Source organism: Lagopus leucura, unplaced genomic scaffold (genome assembly GCF_019238085.1).
Source record: "Lagopus leucura isolate 7727_CA_CO unplaced genomic scaffold, USGS_WTPT01 Super-Scaffold_100009, whole genome shotgun sequence".
Classification (NCBI taxonomy): Eukaryota; Metazoa; Chordata; class Aves; order Galliformes; family Phasianidae; genus Lagopus; species Lagopus leucura.
Genome location: NW_024962266.1, coordinates 26,556,467 through 26,577,553, shown reverse-complemented (window position 1 = coordinate 26,577,553; position 21,087 = coordinate 26,556,467). Strand labels below are relative to the sequence as shown.

Here is a 21,087-nt window from a genome sequence, read left to right as displayed (position 1 = left end):
ACACTTCCTAATGTTCTTCCCCTTCCCTCCCCCCCAATTTGTTTTCTATTCAATAGCAGTTGCACTAAAGCATACAACATGTTAAGAACACACCATTCCATCCTCCCTTTAAGAACAAAAAAAACCTCAGCTTCTCGATGCCTATCTTCCCAGCTCTCACTCTCAACTTTAATTAACACAGTGCTTGTGAGAAGTGACAACATTCCTGACAGTGATGAGCAGCGAGCCGGGTATTTATCCATCCTCGAGTTACAATGCAGACACAGAAGCACAGCACTTTTCCCATCGGATCACCCTAGTCTCGATCCGGAGGGCTGAGTTCATTGCAGAGTGCACTCTGTCCATGGCCTTTCTTTCCCAATTGCTGAAGGGAATATCAATTTTCATTTGCATAGTTTATCTGCTGAACTCTGCACTGTAAATTCAGTACACACCAATCTCCCAGAAGCTGTTAGCACTGTTTCACATCACTGAGATCTTTGTCAGACATGCATGTATTTTTAAGAGTCCACACTTTCACCGATTCCTTGAATGCCTGGAACTGCAACAGATCATATCCATAAATCCATTCCTAAGTCACCATTCATTCAAGAAAATAACCATCCGTGAAAACATAAGACTTTCAGAAGGGCTTCAGAAAACTCTCAGAAGGGAGTGGCAATGGGCTGGCATGGGCTGCTCAGGGAGCGGCGGGGTCACAGTCCCTGGAGATGTTCCTGATATGTGTGGAGGTGGCACTGAGGGACATGGTTAGTGAGTGGGGTAGGCTGGAGATCTTAGAGGTCTTTTCCAACCTTAATGAGTCTGTGATTGTTTTCAGTCTCTGGGTCCCCATGTGTTTTTCAGGAAATGCTTCTGGAGCAGAAGGAAGCCTATTGGCAGCAGCGCTGCTTGCCCTGGGCGCATCTGCCATTCAGTGTTCCTTCACCCCATGCCAACAGCCTGGAGTCCCCTGCAGCTCACAGCTGAAAACTGGAATTGTCAAAAATGCTAGAAAAATAGGAACTGACCTTGTAAAAAAAAAAAGTGAGAAAAGGGAAAGGTTAGGAATCACCACAAAACACCTTACAAAAAGCACACGCTGAAGACAAAGCTTGCCTGCTCCAGGTCCTCAAAAAAACAAAAACAAAACAAAACAAAAAAAAAAAACCCCAAACTTCTAGAAGCATAGAACCATTTTTATGTGAAAACACAACAATCTCAAACTATTTCCTGCAGGGACTGCCCCGGCAGCACACAGCAGGCACAGGACACCTGCTGTATCTCATCAGCGCTGAGAATTATTCCTCAAATTCTTCCAGAGGAGCCCAGAGCACTGAGGACAACGCACGGGATACTCACGAGCCCCAGCGCTGCAGGAGACGGGGATGCCCGGCTGTTTGTAGTCACTACTTTGGTATTCAGGAGAGGAGGGCGGTGCTCACCTCCCTGCTCCATCCTTTCCTCCAGACACCGCCCCCGCGCCGCTCTAGCCCTCAGCCTCCCCCTCAGACGGCGCTCCGTGGGTCCGCCATCTTGAGTGAGGGCAGAAGGGCGCCGCCACGCGCTTGAAGCTTGAAGCGGGCGCCGCCATCTTTACTCAGGGAACGAGCTCGCTGAGGAGGCTGTGCCAGCGCCATCTTTAGTACGGGCACGCTCCGTCCTCAGCGCTGACCTGAAGTGCCTCGGGAGCCATGTTTGCTAAGTTCAACCCCTCAAAATGAACAAACAACATAAATAAAGAAATATCAAAGCAGCATCTTCAGCAACCCGAGACATAAGCTCAGCTCCCCCCGTTCCGTCCCCCCCGAAGGCAATGCTTCACCCCGCAGCGCACCCGCTCCTCCCCGCGGGTCAGCTGACGGCCGCCGCTCCTTCCATCATGGCCGCCCGGCTGCCGGCCGGCCCGGGGCGGCGGGGAGGCGAGCTGGAGGCCCTGTTCCTGCTTCTCCTGTGGCTCGCAGCCGCGGACGCAGCGGCGAGCCCGGAGCCGCCGCCCAAATGCGAGGAGCTGCGGCTGGGGCAATATCCTGAGCGCGGGCGGGGCGCGTTGCTATGGCGATGGGCCGGGGTGAGGGACGGACGGGAGGGGGTCAGAGCAACCCTGGACCCCTTGAGGAAGGGGTGGGAGGGAGCCGAGCGCTGTGCCACGCTTTTATCTGGGGCTGTTGTGCTGTGTGGCCGCGAGCATGGTCGGGCTTTTTGTTTTTCAACGAAAAAATCCTATTGGATGAGGCACCCCCGTCCTCACTACCTTCTTATTTTTATTGTCAGGACGCTCAGCCCAGAGCCTCAGTTTGAAGCTACTCTGTATTGAAATAAGGCAGGAAATGAGGTCGGGGTGCTGCCCCAGCGCAGAGGCTGTGACAAATAAATGTTGTGGTTCCCTCAGGTCGTCCTGACTGCGGTGCTAATTAACGCGCAGCTTACGCAATATAGTGGTGTATTAAATTGGATTAGCAGATTTGCAGCATGGCGATGTGCTGTTCTATTGGGGGGATGGGGAAGAAGGGAAGCTGGCATCAAGGTAGGTCTTAAATCCTCCAAGGTGAGAGAGGGAGGAATAAATGAGCGTTAAACCTGTTGGAGTGTTTGATATGAAAAATGTTTTCCTCAACTGCCTGAACATATATGTGTGATGAGCCTAAAATAGACAATAGCACACAGGAACCAATGAATTGCACAAATCACACGGCATATGGTAAGGATTTCTAACGTATATTGATGGTAATTGCATTTTCCAATTCATACATTCGTGTACCTGCTAGCTGAGCTTCTAAAACATGGAATCAGTAATGTCATTAGTATGAAAGCTTACGCATTTGCATACATTGGATGCTTTACTGAAAGAATTACTCTGATCGGGGCGTTTGTAAGTGAGGTTTCTAATAAATTTCTTCAAAGTATGTTATATCCTCCAGGCTCCATTCTCCACTCCTGTGATAAGAACAAACCATCCCTGTCATACTCTGTTTTGCACACACTTATTAGAAGAACTGACAGAACAGGCTCAAAATCTTCACAATTTCTTTCAAGGAAAGATGGTGCCCTCCGTCATCAAGATTTTTTGGTGCCATGAGGCTCTGTTTTGAAAGCAGTTACATTTATTTTGATGTTCTTTGGCGTACAACAGAAACATGCTGAAATTGGTCCCTTAGTTTATTTCATATGTGTTCCTGATGATAAACAGCCAGTCAGTGAGCTGAACGTTCTGCAGTTTGATCAGATTGGTAGTTGTGTCTAACCAATTACCATATTACTGCATTTAAGACACCATATGTTTTCTTCAGAGAGGGGAAAGTTGCAAAATTAATTAACATGTTCTTTTCTATATCTGTATAGAATTTTTACAGATACAGCAGGCTTGGTTGTCCCTATATTATCTCAGTCGCTTCCTCTTACAGTGTTATCTGTGTAATAAAAAGTTAGTCATATAGCTCATCCTTGAACACTACTGCAGTCTATAAACATTTCTGGATTTCATCATCCAAACCAATAGGGGTTTAATTCAAAGCATCCAAACTCTACTTAATTTTTTTGGGATGCAATATGAGTAGATAATAAAAAATAATTAAAAAAAAAATCTAAATCCTTGTTTATTGGAAAATCCAGAAAGAAATGTTGAACCTGGCTAGCAGTTCCATTGCAACTAATCAGCAGGACTTGCAAGTATTGAAAGATGACAGAAAGTGTGTAAAGGACTGCATTTCTTTTCTTTTAAAACAACTCACTAAAACACTGAAGAGCGTCAAATATTCCTCTAATACATTGCAGACTTTTAGCAGATGTCATTTTCTGCTATGCCTTCCAGTTTGGCTCTTTTATAAATCAAGCCTCAGCTTAGAATAGTGGAATAATTTGGGTTGAAAGAGACCTCAGGAAGTCATACAGTCCCACCTCCAGCTCAAAGCAGAATTGGCAATGAATTCAGAGAAGGCTGCTCAGGACTCTGTCCACTCCAGATCTTGGAAACCTCTAAGGATGGTGATTACACCATCTCTCTGGGCAGCTTGTTCCAATATTTGACTGTTCTCATGATCCTTTTTCTCTATTAGATCTCCCATTGTCTCCTAATGCAGCAAAAATGGAAATGGCAACCGAATTGGCAGCAATTCGGTTTCTGTTATTTTGTTTTGTGTTGTGCAAAAAGACAAGTTGGTCATAGGTCTTGCTTTAAAAAATTTTTTTACATAACATGCCTGTGTGTGCTCTGTATCAAAGCTGTTGTACAGTGTAATTTTGTGTCTTGCCAGAAAAATTCCACAATACCCAGTCAGTAACTGCTTAATCTCAAATATTTTTTTTTTTTGTCCTCAGTTCAGTGCCTGCCAGCACCAAATATTACTTGCAGAGATTACCTGGGCATAGAAAAAGTCTTTACTGGTCAGGAAGTTGGATTTTACAAGCCTATTGCATGCCGTAATGTGTAAGTACGCCATCGTTTTTTGTCATATTTTGCCTGTTTTACATTGAAATTTTCCTAAAACGGTACAATGCCTTGACAGAGGGAAGAATATAGAATACTGTACACGTGTTGCCCAGTATTTCACCTCCAAATAAACATTATAAGTAATAAAAGGATACAACATGTGTGTTTATAAGTAAATCTGTCTTTGTGTTGGACACTTTTTGTTTGTTTATTTATGCTTGTGTCTTTGCTCTACCTTAGTACTTACTCTGGCAAAGAATTGCTACAAATTCTAAGGCTACATTTCACATATGCTTAAAATCAGCACAGCTGCTGAAAGGAGCTATCTGGGGACTCCTCTCCATCCCTTTCCCTGAGGTACTCCAGTGTATACTCAGTCTGGGAAGTGATCTATGTTTGAACTAGTGTGGATCAGTTCCCCAGTCTGAGTCACAGTGCAGTCACTTCAAGTGCTTGTGCCAGCAAGCAACTGGGATGAGGCTAAATCAAGGTAAGAAAGAGTGGATGAAGGAGGGCTGGAATGTGCTACACTGCTCAGCAGCCAGTTTGTGCTGATTTGAAGTGTGCCTGTAGCTGCAGCTTAGGTTGTATGCCTGAATACTGGGGAGCTTTGGTCTTTCTCCAGTTCCCCGAAAATTTCTTCTAGAGGAATTGCTCTCTAATTTTGAATAACCTTTGTGTTTAATCAAGTCTTGCATGTTATTTAAGAGCCTGCTTCTGAAACTTGAAAATGGTGAACCTAGTATTTTTACTGAAACACACTGAGCAACAGAAAGCTCAGGACACCAATCAATGTTCCAACTGGCCAGTGGTAATGATCAGTGAACACCTGTCAGCACCATTTGTTTCTCTTTTTTTTTTAGTATATTTTTTTTTTAGATTCACACAGGAATCTTATTCTTTTGTCCAGCTGTGAAATTTGTGGAAGTTACAACTCCAGTTGCAATGTTTGCTGCGTATTCACAGGGTTAGGGTTAGAATTTAACCCTGGTATTGCTCTAGTAGGCAGATAACTCTGATGGGGTACTGCTCAATAATTTGTCTAACTCAGAAGGACAGCTCTGCCTCTTAGTTTCATAAATATTTTCTCTGCATATAGTCTTCTCAACAGTCAGAGCTCAGCAAATTGTAGAAAACATATTATTAAATCTAATCAAATTTAAATGCTAGCAAAATAGACTTCAGTCACATTTTTGTCCAGAAGCAATTGTGTTTCAGTCCCATCTGCGAGGGGGACTGAGAATAAGATGAACTACACTCATTTAATAAAATTGTTTCTTTTTTTTTGTAAAAGCAATCTACGTAGGCAGGAAATGTGTTGTTCTTCTGATGTCTGTCACTTTACAGTGACTGTTGTTTGTAATAAAATAATCAGTGGTCCAACTATGAAAGCAACTTGCTGTGGCTTTTCCAATCCTATGATTGTATGACAGACATGGAAGAGGACCCTTTGTGGGCTTGTTGGAAATTCTAAGAAATTCAGCTGTAAATGTTGGAAGAGTTAAATAGGCATGCCCTTGGTAAAGCTTCCAAACCAGGTAAAATTGGCAGCAAGATTAAAATGGCTATCCTTCGTACTTATGTTTGTTTAAAAGTCTGATTATTTCTCATTATATCAACATTTTATAAGGTATTTTTACCTAAGTCTTAGAAACATTATTTTAAGCAGAATTCTCCAGCTTGATATTACAACGGCACGCTTTCACTTTCTGCTGCTTTTTGGAGATTTTCCAACATCTTATCTGAGATGTGATGAAAACTAGCTGTATTCTGGCACAAATAACCGCACATCATTTAACCAGAAAATTGGTCTGAGAAGGCATCTTCCTACAGCAGGATCGTCCTAGTGTGGGGGCAGCAGGTTAATGTCTGTCCCTGGCTTTTGGAAGGGGCAGATGAGCATGCTGTCCTTGGCCAAAACCCTAATTTACCAGCAGTTCAGGGATCCTGTTCTTTTTGAGCAAGGCCATGAGTCTGTTTCAAGAGGATGTGTTCAAATTCAGTTGCTCATAGTATTTGTTCATGGAAAAGCTTGTAATTACTAATCCTGTTGCTACAACAAAGAAGTGGGAGCTGTGATTGATTTGATTTGGTTTTGATTTAATGTTTTGGAGGTAGATTTTTGCCAAGTTCTGGAATTCCCCAAATTGGCACACTTATCATTTATTGCATTTAATATGTTCAAGCCCTGATTATTCAAAATATATATTGTTCAAGTTTTAGTGCTCCAAGCAAGAAGCCCTTAGAGCGGTAGGCTGTGCAAGTCCTGAAGTTGAGTGTGGGCAGGCCTTGCAGCAGTGCTAAGAGATGTTGAAAGAGCACAGAAAACACCATCACATATAGCAGCCCCATGTGTAGTATCAACTGGTGTGAAGAGCAGGAAGAGAAGTTTTTAAATAGAAACTGGGAGAAACATACAGAGAAAGACTGAATAGGCCAATAAATAAGAAAAATTGGAAAAGCAACTGGGAAGGAATTGTATTTTTACCCAATTGCAGAAGTTGCTTTAGATTAATGGGAAGTTTTCTTTTCTTACTTGCTGCGTTAGTCTTCGGCACATATTTTTATCTGAGAGAATGAATGAGAAAGGATATACAAGAGTGGATGCACCCTTGCTAACAGCATCTACATGCTTCCACTTCCTGGTAGATTTCTTCTGCCCTTCAGTTTTGTTGCTGAGGTGCAGATTGGTCTCCTGTTCAAAGCATCTCAATGCAGCGTTGATGCTAAGTTTGCTTCATTACTGTTTCTGATCAGGAGCATCTAAAAGTGTGTCCCCACCTTTTATGCGAGAGTTCTATGTATTGGTGTCCTTGGATGACTTCTTGACGCATCTCAGTTGAGAAACATTTTCCAACTTTACCTTAACTTTTAAGTAAAACAAGTAGTGTTCTTTACAGTGGAAACAAGACAGTTCTAAAGATGGTCACTTACATTACATTAGGTTCCAGAAATGCCCACTATGTCCTATGTCGCCAATAAGCACTAAATAACAAATATTGAGGTAGGAGTCATCGTTTAATCACTTAATGTTGCCATTAAGTTTTAAAGTCGGTAAATCTAGATAATAAGCAAAAATGTAGATCTTTATTTGGCATTGAAAGCGCTTAATGAAGGTGCTTGGACCATTCTCAGCTACTGCCTTTTGTGAAACTCTTATGTTTTATTCAACTGTCAACCAAGAGTTTAATTTGGGCTTATTAAGTAATTGCTGGCACGTATTAATGCACATATCAGAACAGTAAATTGTTGGATTTTTTAAAGTCCTAATTACATTTGGGTTTCTGCTCTTTTCAGAGGGTAGCTTTTCGCCAGTGCAGCAGAGGATGGTTTTAGTACCGATAGCCGTACATTTCTGGCTTACCTATTAGCATAAAGTTCACATCAGCAGTGACTGAAAATTGCAAATGGTTCGGTGGCCACATCACTCCAGCTGTGGGCAAGAGCGGTGCCAATTAGTGTGGATCTCAGGAAGCCTGTTGTATCTGTGTGTTCGGTGTGACTGGCCGTGGGATGCGTAGCTTCCAGGTGTCTGTCTGCCACTGACATCCTCGTACAATTCACAGTCCTTTTCATTTGTAAGAGCGCGTGCCATTTACTGCCCTTAGTGTGTAGTACGTGGATAGCTGCACGTCTTACCCTTTTTGTTGAATCCTTCCTGCGGCTTCTTCAGCCCGTGGCCATGGTTCGTTTCTCCTTCAGATCTCATTGCAATTACTGTCTCTGCTGACATCTCACCTGTCTACCCCGTTCCTCTCTATTTGGCTGGATGTGAGGCTAATGCCTACAGACAGTGTGCGTACACCTCTTAGCTTTCCGGTGTTGTCTCAATAGGGCTGACCTATTAGAAAATGCTCTGTAAAACTGGGAATGTATCAGCAACTGAATTATGTCTTTCTTGACAAGAAATGATGATTTAGTTCCAGAATAACCATCAAAAGAATCAGTATTCTGCAAGAGTATTCTAGAATTGGGAAAGCCGAGGTTGCTTTATGGAGGATGTCTGTGAAGTTTGAAAGCTTAACATCAATTCTGTCTTTGTTAATTTAAGATAAATAACAAATATGACTTGAATTATTTTAACCGAAGCAGCAAATGAGTCACTATTTAATTTTCAAAAATAGGAGTGCATATATTTTGCAGTCTACATTTCTCGTTTCTTTTGGCAGTAATGGATACTCTTACAAAGTGGCAGTGGCTCTGTCCTTATTCCTTGGATGGCTGGGAGCAGATAGATTTTATCTAGGCTATCCTGCCTTAGGTAAGTTTATTTCTTATTTTTACTTTGAGGTGAAGCTTATTGTAATGACTGAGTTGTTTGTGTGAATATATATTTTGAATAAAAAGTGCTGGCTGTCATAGTTTTGGTATTTACATCTAGAAGCTTTACTTCATTTTCAAATAAGATAAAATCCTGGGTTATTATGCCTCTGCTTCCTATCCTGTCGGAGTCAGTGATGACAAATGGATATATAGCTATCCAGCAGACAAAACCTTCACAAGCAAACATGATTATTGCCATTTGTTCTGCTTTATGCTGGTATTTAACTCTGCATTCTCTGTCAGCCAGTGGAACAGAAGTCGTTTTGGCTGATGTGCCAGCTACCTAAATGGTGCTTTGTTCTAACAGGTAAATAGGGGACAAACTTTATGGTAAACCCAGGGTTTGGGGATGTAGATTTATTCTGGCAAGTGCTATTGCCAAGACGGCGCATGGTATTAGTAGTAGCTCTGCAGAAGCTGGGACCTTTAATAGGAACTGCCTCTTCTTACAGCTTTTAGGACCTGATTCCCAGGGAGATGGTGCCAGTGGCTTTTAAATAACGTGGGGACTTCAGTATGTTAGAATTACTTTCGTTGTCTTGGATTTTCTCTGTTTCTGAGCCAGACAAATGGAGTAAATTTAAGTCTAGATAGCATGGAGCAGTGAATTGAAAAAGCTGGACATGTTACTGTCCTTTCAGCTGGGAGTTTTGAGTTTCTGCCCATCAAATAGAAATCCTTGTTTTGTTTTGTTTTGTTTTCCTTCTGGTTAATCTCAGGTTCACATCTGTGTCTTTTTTCCTTGAGATTCCATAATTAGCTCTGATTTTGTCCATCTGTTTCTTAAGAAGATATTTTGGGAATTGCTCAGGTGCACATTTTTGTTGTATCATTGGATTTGGAATAATAATTTGCAGTATTTATTTTGCAGTATATTGCAGTGCAGTAAATGGAAATATTCTGCTCCTATATAAGAGTTCTGTATGGCTCATGCTTACTAACCCCACAGGAATATACTGTAGCCAGTATTCAAAAGACTTAAAATTAAACTCCTCTAAAGACAAAAATTTGTCTTTTAAAAGCCAAACAAGAAAAATTCAACAGTTGAAAAGAAAAATAAAATCAATAAATTGGACTCCTTCGTGGTGGCAAATTATTTTTTTAGGGCATCCATACCTTAGCAAAAATGATAAAGAAAGGGATTAGCATTTAAATATTTTGTGCAAACATAATGAAGTGTGTAAACTTGCCTTTTTCCCCCTCCTCTTATCTTAAAGAGAGCACAAATACAAACAAGCTACTGAATGTGAAGAAATAGGAGGGCAACTCCTCCTCCCCCACACACTGTGAACTAAACATGAGTTATTACCATCTAAGACTGCTGTTTTTACCCCCATGCTTTGGAGCAGGTTATTTTCTCAGTGTGACCTGCTAGTGGGCAGGGAAAAAAAAATCAACTTTACTCCATGCTCCAGAAACCTGTGCCACATTCAGAAATAGTACTTCTGCATCCAGTAACGGAACACTGGGTGGCTCACCAGGATGCAGACAGTTCTTTGAGTGAACTGGAGCCACTGCTGGAACTGGCATGGTAAGGGAACTGCTGGGCTCCTAAAAGGTGAGCTGACGGCGAGCTCTGGGACTGCAGCTGGAGAGAAATGGCATAGTGAGAGTCACAAAGAAATATTTCAGTGGTGAGGTAGAAACAGAGTAAATGTGGTCACCAAGGATTTGATAGTATTTAATCATGTTAACCGCTCTTTCCTAGGGCTAGTTATTTTTTTTTTGGTGGCTGTGTCCCTTCTGTTTTGTTACGTAACGTTTGCACTGATACCAGGCAAACCATATCTGACCACAGCAAATCTCACCCGTCAGTTTCTGGGGATGAGTTGTTTTAGCCTGAGTTTTTGCACATATAAGTGGCACAACTTCAGCTGTAATATGCAGGTGGGCTTTTCTTTTAATCAGCTGGAAGACCGTCCTGCTATTCATCCTCTTGGTCATTAGATGTATTTTCTCTGTTCTCTCTGACTACACTGTCATTCCATGGAATGATGATAAACTGTCTCACTAAAGTTTATAAATCAGCTCTTTTCATCTTGTCAGCAATGGGAGCTGTCTCCAGACGGAGGGATGCTCTTCCCACAGTGTGCAAGCCGTTACTCCCCCACTCTTCTCCATGTGGAGCCTCAGAAACAGGGCATGGGGGAGAGGAGGTGGTGTGCTGGGCAGATCGCTGCTTCCAAGGGAGAGGGGAGCTCAGAGGAGGAGGCAGAGGTCAGGAGACCTTCAGGCGTCAGACTGAGAGCTGGCTGGGGAAAACTGGTGTGTTTTCTCACTAATGTCAGGCATTAGCAGCACAGCACGACTTGTTGGTGGGCAAGAAGTGCCACAAGATACTACCTGTGTGCTGTTATCAGCATGCTTGTTCCTCACCTCAGAGGCATACTGGTCCCTGGAAGTACAGTGAGGATGCAGTAAAGAGACAAATGTCTTCTTCTTCTCAAAATAACTTAGATGTTTGCTTAGCTCAGCAACTATCAACTTGTAATATCTATAGTACTCTTTGTATTATACTGATTGTACAAGAAACTACTGATATTAAAAAAAAGTAAAAAAAAATGAGTCAATCTTGTTCTAAACACACTTTCCAAAAGTTGTCCGCCTCTCAATGAAACATTTATTTGCTAGTTGCTATTCCCATATATTTTCTATGAATCTTTCATTTATCTGTATAAAAGCCCCCCACCCTTTTTGGAATACTGATTAAAAAGAAGTGTTTCTGTGCATGTACATGTATATATATTCAAAATAAATTCATATTTCAGCAAAACTACAGGAGTGATACTAAAACAATTTTCTGAAGTAGCATGTTCTCTAAGTCAAATCATTACATGCTCCAAGTCACAATGGAGAGTCTCCCTCTATTCTATTCATAAGTAAATTTTGTAGCCCAACTTGGGATTTTCTTCTGTTTGCAAATAAATGAAATTTTCCAGTATCTTGATTATCAACTTTTGACTTGTTCAAGGATAGATATCTGTTTGAAAGAACATTACTTCAGTCTCTCAAGTGCATTCAGGATGCATGTTCAGATGGTGTTTCCCCTGATAATTAAAGATATTTGACTTCAGTTCTAAATATATATATATATATAATATATATATATAGTGGAGGGTTGGGATGTGATTGCAACCAGCAGCATACAGACTTCATAAACGCTGGTAAAGCTACTGTTGAATTTTATTTTCTTTTTTTAGGTTTGTTAAAGTTCTGCACTGTAGGATTTTGTGGAATTGGTAGCTTAATTGATTTCATACTTATTTCAATGCAGGTAAGTCGGTGCTTTCAAAGCAAGATACAAATCTGTATTTGCTAAATTTTTGATTACTAATTCCTTGTTAGCATTTTAACCTAAGAACTCTTGTGTATTGAAAAATCAAGGCATTTCTTGTGGCTCTGTTTCCGGCTTGATGCTGTAGAACACAGGGGCAAAAGGTATTTATTGTTTATATTAAAATGAGAAAATGAACTGTCTTTAAATACTTAGAAAGAATAGCTCGGAATCTGTAGCACCATAAATTCAGTGTCAGAACCTCTGAGCTCTTTTTGTGACACCTGAGAGGTGTCCTGGTGTTCCCAGAGTCCCGAAGCTCTGCATTTACATTGCTTTGTGACCTGGGATGTTTAGGCAGCATGCGCTTGAGAAGACATTGCCCATTTCTTCCTGCCTCTTCAAACTGAAGTCCCACATCACCAGAGAGCTGCTGCTGTAGGATTCCTGATGGTTAAATTCCCAGCTGGGGTGACATGTTGTGACATCATAAAATTGCCAAATTGTCTTACTTTACAGTGCATCCATTGAGCACAAATTATGCATCGCCTATCGTGAACTCAAAAAACATTGAGGATATAGAAGTTATTTATATGGGTGAATAGAAAAATGTTTAACTTTTGAAATACGTGTATCCTCAATTTTCTTTCTTTACTATCAGTGTGTTTTGCCTCATGGCTTACTGACACACTGAGAGTATCTTTCATCTCTCCTTATTCATCTCCCTGGTGACTCTCCATCAGTTTAGCATTTCCAGAACAAAAACACCGTGATCTTCTCTCCGTCTCTCTGTTGCTTACCTGTGCAGTATTTCAAATACTCTTGTCATCAGCCTAATTCTCTCCTACCTGCCTGCCTTTGTTCAAGAAAAGTGCTTTGGGACCCACTCATTTGTAAGCCTGATTTTGTGACTCAAATCCTCATCAGCTTAACCTAGCAGCAGTGCCCAGCTCTATAATTTGGCTGATTAGAAACCCCAGGGAAATGTTCCTCCTGAGACAGCGCTCGCTAAAATAGTTAAACTACGGCATAACTTCAAAATAAATCTAGTTTCTGTTTGGGTAATTAAGCATGACTAATTTTATGATGGGAAAATTAGCAATAATTGAGACATTAGCACAAAGCATATATTTCACTTTATATTGAAAAGTCTTGTTTTTTTTTTCTCTTGTAGATTGTTGGACCTTCTGATGGCTCTAGTTACATTATAGATTATTATGGAGCGAGGCTGACACGGCTCACTATTACCAACACGACGTTCAGGAAGATGCAGACCTACCCTTAACCCTGGCAGTAAGTGTCACATGCAGAAGTGTGCTTTAGTTTTACAGAAGGATCTAGTCGTCCACTGGAATTGCTGGTGACTTATTAATTACACTTCATCAGAACTGATTAGACACACTTTGAACAAAGATGATAAAATACGAAAATTCATCAAATGCATGAGTTTACCACAAAGGAGCCAGGTTTCTTTGACTGCTCTGTTTCTGTGAGCACACAGTTTGTGGTGAGGTTGTACAGTTATGAAATAAGCAGGCTTTTGCTGTTTGCACAATGTTATTCCGTGCCTCAGCATAATTTACAGGGTTGAAGGGAAGAAGGAGGTAGTTCTGAAGAACTGCATTGGTCTTCAGTGCACTGAAACCAGTGAGAGTTTTATCATGAATGGGCCAGGAAGGCACTTGGATCTGTCTTCAGAACTGTTGCATGTTGTTGTGTTGCAACAAGCATCACAGTTTGGAAATGAACCAAAACCGCAGATGGCCTTTCTTTCTATCCTGTTAGGTAAAGTCCAGGTGGCCCTGAAACTTGTGCTGGCATAGCATGTGAAATCCTTTTAACTGAAACAATTCTGTAAAGTTTGAAGACAAATTTGGGGCAAGCTGTACAATTTGATCAATGCTAATCAACAGTAGAAACATGTCTACTTAAAAAATAGTACCATGGGTGACAAAATAGAAAGGTGACCATTGGGTGCACCGAGGTTAGAATACCATATAGCTGTTATGATTATTCTGATTTTTTTTTTAACTAATATTTTTCCCTCCTCTCTTGCAACTACCCATAGTAAGATACATACTTCCTTTTTTTTTCCTGAAAAGAAACTTATGCATCTGTTTTACAGATACAGAATGTCCAAAAAGTGAATTCTTTGTTTGAATAAAGCCCTTAGAAGGTTCTTCTTTTTAATCAGTTGTGTTTCTGTGAAATAAATCCTGTGTCCTTCAAAGCATTTTGACCAAATTCTTTAGGATAGCCAAGATTTACGTGGATGTTTCTTCAAAGAAAAACGTATACACAGAGACAGAAAACGTGTCAACAGAATCTTGATGCTATTTGACCAATTTTAAACATTCCCTTCACCTTCTTATGAAAACCAGCAGTAACTGAATGACACATCCACGCTATATAAACTTCAGTGTAGATTTCCTTCAGTAATTTGGGCTGTCCTTTTGCTTTTCAGATGAAACTTTCGAAACGTTGTTAGTGTCTGCAACCAATATTTTACAAAAATTGATGCCTGAATTGATTTTTCAATGCACAATTGTTAGTCTCTTTTAAACCTACATTAAGACTTGGTGCACAGGAAGCTTTGTAAAATAAAAATCCTGTTTTGCTTTCCAAATCAGTGAAACCTGACGTATGATGTAATGAGAATCAACTACACACAACACTTTGTACTTACATGAAAAGACATAACTTTGTTAATACTTGCTAACACACTCTACTTATGGGTTCAAAGAGACAAGAATACTCCATTAGATTCGTTCACCTGCCTGACACTTGTTGCATCTCCCCTTTGTCTTTCACCAAATGCTCTTTATGCGTGTCAGCTTCAGTTTCTGAAATGAGCACTTTCAAAACCAGACAGGAAGTGGATGGAAAATAAATGCTGGAATCAAATAAAATCCCGTGGCTCATATCATCCTGTGATTTGTCTGCTTTTTGTTTTCTAACGCTGCAGCTGATAATATAGCTCTGAAAATAGCACAACACTACACACAATTCAATTTGGAAAAAAAAAAAAGATCTCGGGGAACTCATCTCACAAGATTTCATTTTAAAATGGATCTCCATATGTACAAGTAGCAGAGGGCTCGACTTGGTGACTGCAGCAGTCCATCTTGTGCTTCATTATTTTTAAAAGAATGCCGGGACCATTTTGTGTGAATCAGATGAAAATATGATTAGTTAAGAGGTCTGTCAGATAGATTGTTACTCCCAGAAATAAAGTGGTCAGCAGAAGGAAAGATCAGTTATTCTAAGTTAATTTACAGTCTTTCTGTAGAAACAGAAGATTAATCCAGAACCAATCCAAAGAGTAAAAAAAGCCACTGTGGGATTTTTTCATCCCAATCCTCCATTTGTGATGTCTCACAATGCCTCCCCAGTTCTCAGGACTGCACTGTTCTGTCGTAGCAGCAAGACAGAAGGGTGACCAGATAGAACGGCATTTGGAGCATCAGCACAAGGCTTTTCTCTTCTCTTTAGATGATGGCATTCCACATCATCCTCTTCCCGAACTAACAACTTTCCACTTCTTCCATAACCCTCTCCATTTTCTGCAGCGTCCTGTAGAAATTAATGTCACAGATGACATAACCCTTGCAGCTTGTATAGCACATGACTGAAATTATGTTCTATATCTGAACACGCGTGCTGGGTTGAACAGCTGAAGTTTAGAGAGGGTTAACTGCGTAAGTAGATAAGTAGATAAGTACTGCAGGGCCAGTACAGAGTTAGTGAGGTCTTCGTTTTCATCTTGTAATTGTCAGATACGGCACGTTTACCATAAGGACTGTGAAAAGTGTGATGCAAGATGTAAAGCTGTCCCACTGTGTTAATAATAAATTGGCTACGGTAATATTTACCAAAACGTCTGTCCTATGATGATTTTCTGTGTTGCTGTCTGCTTTAGCATTCACCTGTCAATCAACTTGTCCATCTTAGCGTTTCTGTGGTTCTGATGGCTCCTACTGCACTGGAATAATCTCTCTTGGTTGTAGCTTTTTCTCAAAAGTAGTTGAAAAGCAATAGAAGCAATTAAACGATGTACTGTGTCATCCTCCTGCCTTGTTTCCAGAAAAATGATATGTTTGCCTTGCAGATGCTCAGGAGATCTTTCAAGAACCCCAAAAGACAGAAGTATTATTCTCTATCTTAGGCATTAAAAAAAAATAAAGAGTTTAAAAAAAAGAATTTGAAGTGCCTCACATTTAAAAGCCTATGCAAAGTTAAGATTCTGCAGAACGAAGCCAGGAAGTAAATAATTAAATCAAGATCTTCCCAAAGTAACAGGGCAGTTCAGTCATTGCAGAGAGGACTTTTTTTTTCTCCCCAATCTACATTGTAGAGTTTTCTGCAATACACTTGACCACGATGTGAAAGGGCAGTAGCCCATAGGAACATCTGGCTTTGGACGCACTGCCTTCACTCACACAGTACAAGTGGCTGCACTTAGGTGTGCCCACACAATTCAATTGTTGTGGATTGTGCTTGTTCTATAAGACCAACCTGCACATCCTTAGCCTGAGTAGAAAGCACGTTTTCAAAAGACTATTTTAGAAGTTCTCTGACTAGTTTTCCCTCCAGCCATTTAAATCAAGACCATGCTACAACAACTTCTTGTGACAGCATGTTGTTATCTTAACTGTTTCCCTCTGTACCACCACCCACTGCTTACTACATGAAGATATCACTTCTGCCTTCAGGACGTGATAGCACCTTAAATGTTAGGGTTTATTATGTTTCCAAAGATGGATTACCAGTGTGCCTGCCAGTAAAACTTCTCAGCTCCACAGGAAAGTCTTTGTGTTTGAAATGCTCCGTTAGAATTTTTTTGGAGAACATCTGTTGTCACCCCATCAAGAATTGTTTCCTTTGTTCCTCAGGAGTATATTCAGTTATATTTGCTTACACAGCGATGTCTATTCAGTCTCCTCGCATCTCTTCTCAGCACTGTTTTTTTTTATTATTATTTTATTTTTAGATTCATTAGGTGTTTAGTCCATTTCTGCACTGAGAGCCATCCCTGCTGCTTGCTGTGCAGTTTTCAAACCCGTTTCCTCCAGAAAATGATGTTGAATGCAATAAAGTTGGGTTGGGGGCTTAAGCGCCCCATTGGGGAAAGGGCCTGGTTTCACTAGCAGCCATACACTTCCATTGCCTTACAGGACTGTCACCAATTGTGATTGCCTTTTACTTCACTGATAAGGTAAAGTCTTTCAAACTAAGGGCAGTCTCAGCTCTAACTGCTTTGTCATTTTCATCATTATAGAATATATTATACAGCTTCTTTAAAAGAATGCATTTTAATTCATTTAAATAACGTTTTTTAACCAGCTGCTACTTTCCGGGTTCAAACTTTTTCAACCTCAACCAAGAGGTGAAATGTGACAGATTGATTAGTTTGCATCTTCTGCACTCACTGCCTGAATCTGGGGAGAAAAGTCTTACTCAGGTATTTTGCTGGGCTGCAGTTTGATCAAGACTCCTCCAGCTTTCTTCCTCTCAATTCATCTGTGTTACTCAGGGAACGTTTCTAATCTCTGTGAGGTATACAAGAAAATTTCCTAAGCGCTGAGGGTGTAAATTACTGATAATTGATACAGGACTGCAACATTCTATGTGTGGCAGCTTAATTTTCTCACCTCAAAGCTGCTTTTCTTTGTCCACACGTCAGCTGTTTGTTGATCTATTGGCTGGTTTGGGACATCCTTCCACGAGTTCTCAAGAAGCTCCACAAGGAGTTGGACTCTTCAGAGCTGAATCAAAACCATAGAAATAGCACGGCATCAGGTTAGGGAATCTTTTATCTGTATGAAGCAAAGACACACTGGGGAGGAATCAATGTCTCAACAAGGGTGTTGTAGGCTTAGTTTTGGCAGAAAGTATGTCTGAAATTTAAAATCGTGTTGTCTCTTTGCCTTCTGCTTCCTGAAGGTGGAGCCAAACCCCCTATCAGATCTCCAAATCTCCTGAAGATTTTCTTTACCGTACAGCAAAGACAGCACTCCTGTATTTTTCCTTGCTCAACAGAGAAAACTGGAAAGAGGATGTGAGGATTGCAGCTGGCCAAGAAGCGTTTTGGTCTCTCTAGACCTAAGAAAAAGAGAGGAAACATAAAAATACAGGGGCATTCTCAGTGCTGTTTGCAGCGCGGTGATGAAGGTGTAGTTCCAGAAACTTCCAAGAAAACAAACTGTTTTGGAAATACAACTTTCCTCAAGCGTGTGCACCTTGCTTTTCCCAGGATGTCGGATTCTTTGTCATTCATTATACCTCCACCATACTCATACTCTGATAATTCTCCGTTATACATATGAATGGCTGCTTTGAAGACTGCAGTGCTCTCCGAAAAGCGCACTTCTTGGGCTCTGCAGATGCGTATGACACAGCAGAATTCTAGGCCATATAAAAATTATCAAGATCAGTTTCCATTACTGTAATTACTATATAAATCCTATCTTTAAGAGGCTTAGAACAGGCCTATTTCACCTTGATTTGAGCTGAGACCCAGACCGAGTTTGATAAGTTGAACACTGAATTCTTTCCCCTCCCCCCCCACCTTTTTTTTTTTTTGTCCTTTCTCTGCAGCATCATAACTTAGTTGAGAGTGGAAGGGGGAGGGAGAAGGGTTCCAATGCATCCTCCTGCACTCTGTCTCAGACAGGGTGCTTGTAGTTGTGCAGTATACCTATCCCCAGCCAATAGCATGGCTGAATGAAATGTTACCTCCAAAAAGTATCTTGGAACCCACGGCTGCTTTTCTTACACAGCTGTACTGCAGAGCATGAGTGCAAGATGTCTTGGAGGCAGATGATCCACAGAGCGCAGTCAGAAGCTCTTGGGTAAAGCGTGTGATTCTACCCTCTTTGGAGGTCTCTCGCAATAATGCCCACCTTTTATGGCATTTGCACCAGCTCAGCTGAAACTGAGGTTCTGCCTGCCGTTGCTTCCCTTTTGTGTGGCCGAGATGCCCTGGGGTGGGGGAAGAGCTGCTCTGCCTCCAGCTGCCATTCAGGCCAAATTATTCAGAGCTAGGAGGCCAGCAGATATCATCTGCAGGGGCTGTGGTTACCCTGCCCTATCACTTAGGCATGCCAGGCCGTTAGGTGAGGCCAGAGAGCAGCTTTGATATGGATGGCCATAACTCGCTCAGCATAAAGCCTAGCACAAGGTTCCTCATTGCAAACCTGTTCTGTGGTGGGTGTTTTGCCCCCAGTCAGGAGAGTAGTAGGAATTAAATTATTAATGTATTCTGTTTCCTTTACGCAGAATTTTCTTCAAAGTTCCTTGGATTTACTGTGGGGAAAAACATAGCAGAAACATGTAAGAGGAGATCACTGACTGCAAAGAACAGAGCATTCACCTTGAGCCCGAAGAGACTGCCCGACATATGGATTGTGTTGGCAGAGGCAGGAGCCCAGGGAATGCAGAGGTGGGGGGTAATTTTTAGGGCTTTCGTTCCATGGTCCCATTGATTATAACCCTATTAAGAGGATGATGCATGCGACTTTTAAGTTATTTTGTTAACTAAGTGTAAGCAATGGATGTGTCATGCTAACAAACATAATTGCTGGTGTGTCTAATACAGTATGAAAGTACAGTATAGTGAATTTAAAAGGTTGTGGTAATCTAAGAATGTTAAAAGGGAAATGTGTGCCTGGGGGGCGTGGGGGCTGGGGAGAAAAACGACTTACTTGACATTCACTGTCTTCCTCCCAGCTCCTTCACTAAAGTAGGAACAGAATCGGAACAAAAAAATGTTTGTTTTACAGCTGTACCAAGTTACGGCGTGGACTCGTGCTCCCCCCTCCTCTCCCACTTGCATCAAGTACATCCTGTACTTTTGGCAACATGTTGACTGGATATTTAAAAGCTGTGAACTGTTCTGAAAGTTTCACATACTGGGTTATGGGCCATGTGTGTTTGATCAAAATTCAATTACTGCACTGTACCATGCTTGGAAACCTATCATCCCAAGTTATGAAGTATGACGAAATAGGCTAATCTAATTGGTTCAGTATGGGAGCAGTATCAACCAAGCTTGTTATGATAAATAGCTTCCTGTGTTAAAGGTTCTCTAGAGCTTAAGTATCTTGGCTCACCTCCCTCTACAAAATAAGAATAGTGTTCCCTGGGAACAGTTACATCACTGTCCCTCTTCCACATTCACAATTAAAGGTTTGTGGATTTTTTTTTCATCTTGCTGCTCCTTGAATAGATAAACTGCGGCCATCTATCCCATTCCCCACTTCCATCTCATTCTCCTTCCCTCACATTAGGTCACTCTGTGCTTGCTGTGAGTCTACACGTTCCATTGCAGGGGCAGCAAGCTTGGCCAGGATGCCACATCCCTCCTTGGGGCTGGGATGTCAGTATATGTGATGTGCACATTCACATGAAGGCTTGGAATTTTGATGTCAAGTTAATGGTGGAAGCACTTCAATCTTTCTAAGCATCTAATAAAAGAACTTTGTTGAGTGAAGTTCATGCCTGTGGATGTGCTGTTATCTTCTTAAAACTGGAATTTCAGTTCATCAGTAACTAACACAAATCCGGTCTGCAAGTGCTGGATTATGGCTAGGGAAAGACTATGTTCTAAGCCTGGATTTGTAGGCACTAAATTTGTCACTAAGACAATGAGCTGTCTCCCACAAGATGATAGCAGCTTTGTGATGTTATCTGGCCCATCTTTGACCAGCAGTACTTAGCTGGGATTTTGATGTCACAGGCACAGCGTCGAGGGAAAAAACATGGAAAAGTGGCTCCTAATGCTCTGGCTGTCCAATCTTTTCCTTCCTGAGCCACACCCCTGCATGTGTCTTCTAATTCAGAAATCCCCCTCAAGCAAAATAATTGTGCAATGACCATTTTACAAAGGCAGAATATGGGCCCGGTCTTGCAAGTGCCTCTGACTTCGTGGAAATTTCTCCCAAGAATAAAGTTATTCACATACTTAAGAGCTGATAGAATGAGCCCTTATGTAAGTGAGTCTTCGTATTAGCCCCAAGACTGCCTAATACCTGGATTAAGCCTGTACGGTGATTAATGCCTGTTTACTATATCTGTTATCCCA

General features: G+C 41.3%; 2 protein-coding genes across 10 annotated transcripts in view; one reads left to right on the top strand and one right to left on the bottom strand.

Annotated features, from left to right (window-relative positions):
- The window catches only part of PATJ (PATJ crumbs cell polarity complex component), a 142,848-nt gene extending 141,141 nt beyond the window's left edge, over positions 1-1,707 (bottom strand). For 3 of the 7 annotated variants that reach the window (XM_042873688.1, XM_042873693.1, XM_042873692.1), the window contains exon 1: positions 1,342-1,704. The gene's annotated coding sequence lies outside the window, so the exon portion shown is untranslated. Of the gene's footprint in view, positions 1-1,341 lie in introns of all 7 variants that reach the window. The other 4 variants (XM_042873695.1, XM_042873694.1, XM_042873691.1 and 1 more) reach the window with 4 other exon arrangements.
- A 154-nt stretch (positions 1,708-1,861) lies between these two features.
- Positions 1,862-20,496, top strand: TM2D1 (TM2 domain containing 1). Of its 3 annotated transcripts, none has more exons than XM_042874080.1 (7): positions 1,862-2,004; positions 2,607-2,680; positions 4,297-4,405; positions 8,578-8,669; positions 11,932-12,005; positions 13,180-13,298; positions 19,284-20,496. In XM_042874080.1, exons 1-6 carry the CDS (start codon positions 1,862-1,864, stop codon positions 13,288-13,290), a joined length of 603 nt encoding a protein of 200 aa, XP_042730014.1. In that variant the 3' UTR covers positions 13,291-13,298; positions 19,284-20,496. The 3 variants fall into 3 exon arrangements, with proteins under 3 accessions (XP_042730014.1, XP_042730013.1, XP_042730012.1); XM_042874079.1 differs by lacking the exon at positions 19,284-20,496 and adding an exon at positions 14,470-14,928; XM_042874078.1 differs by lacking the exon at positions 19,284-20,496 and having other exon boundaries at positions 13,180-14,928.
- The last annotated feature ends 591 nt before the right edge of the window (positions 20,497-21,087 follow it).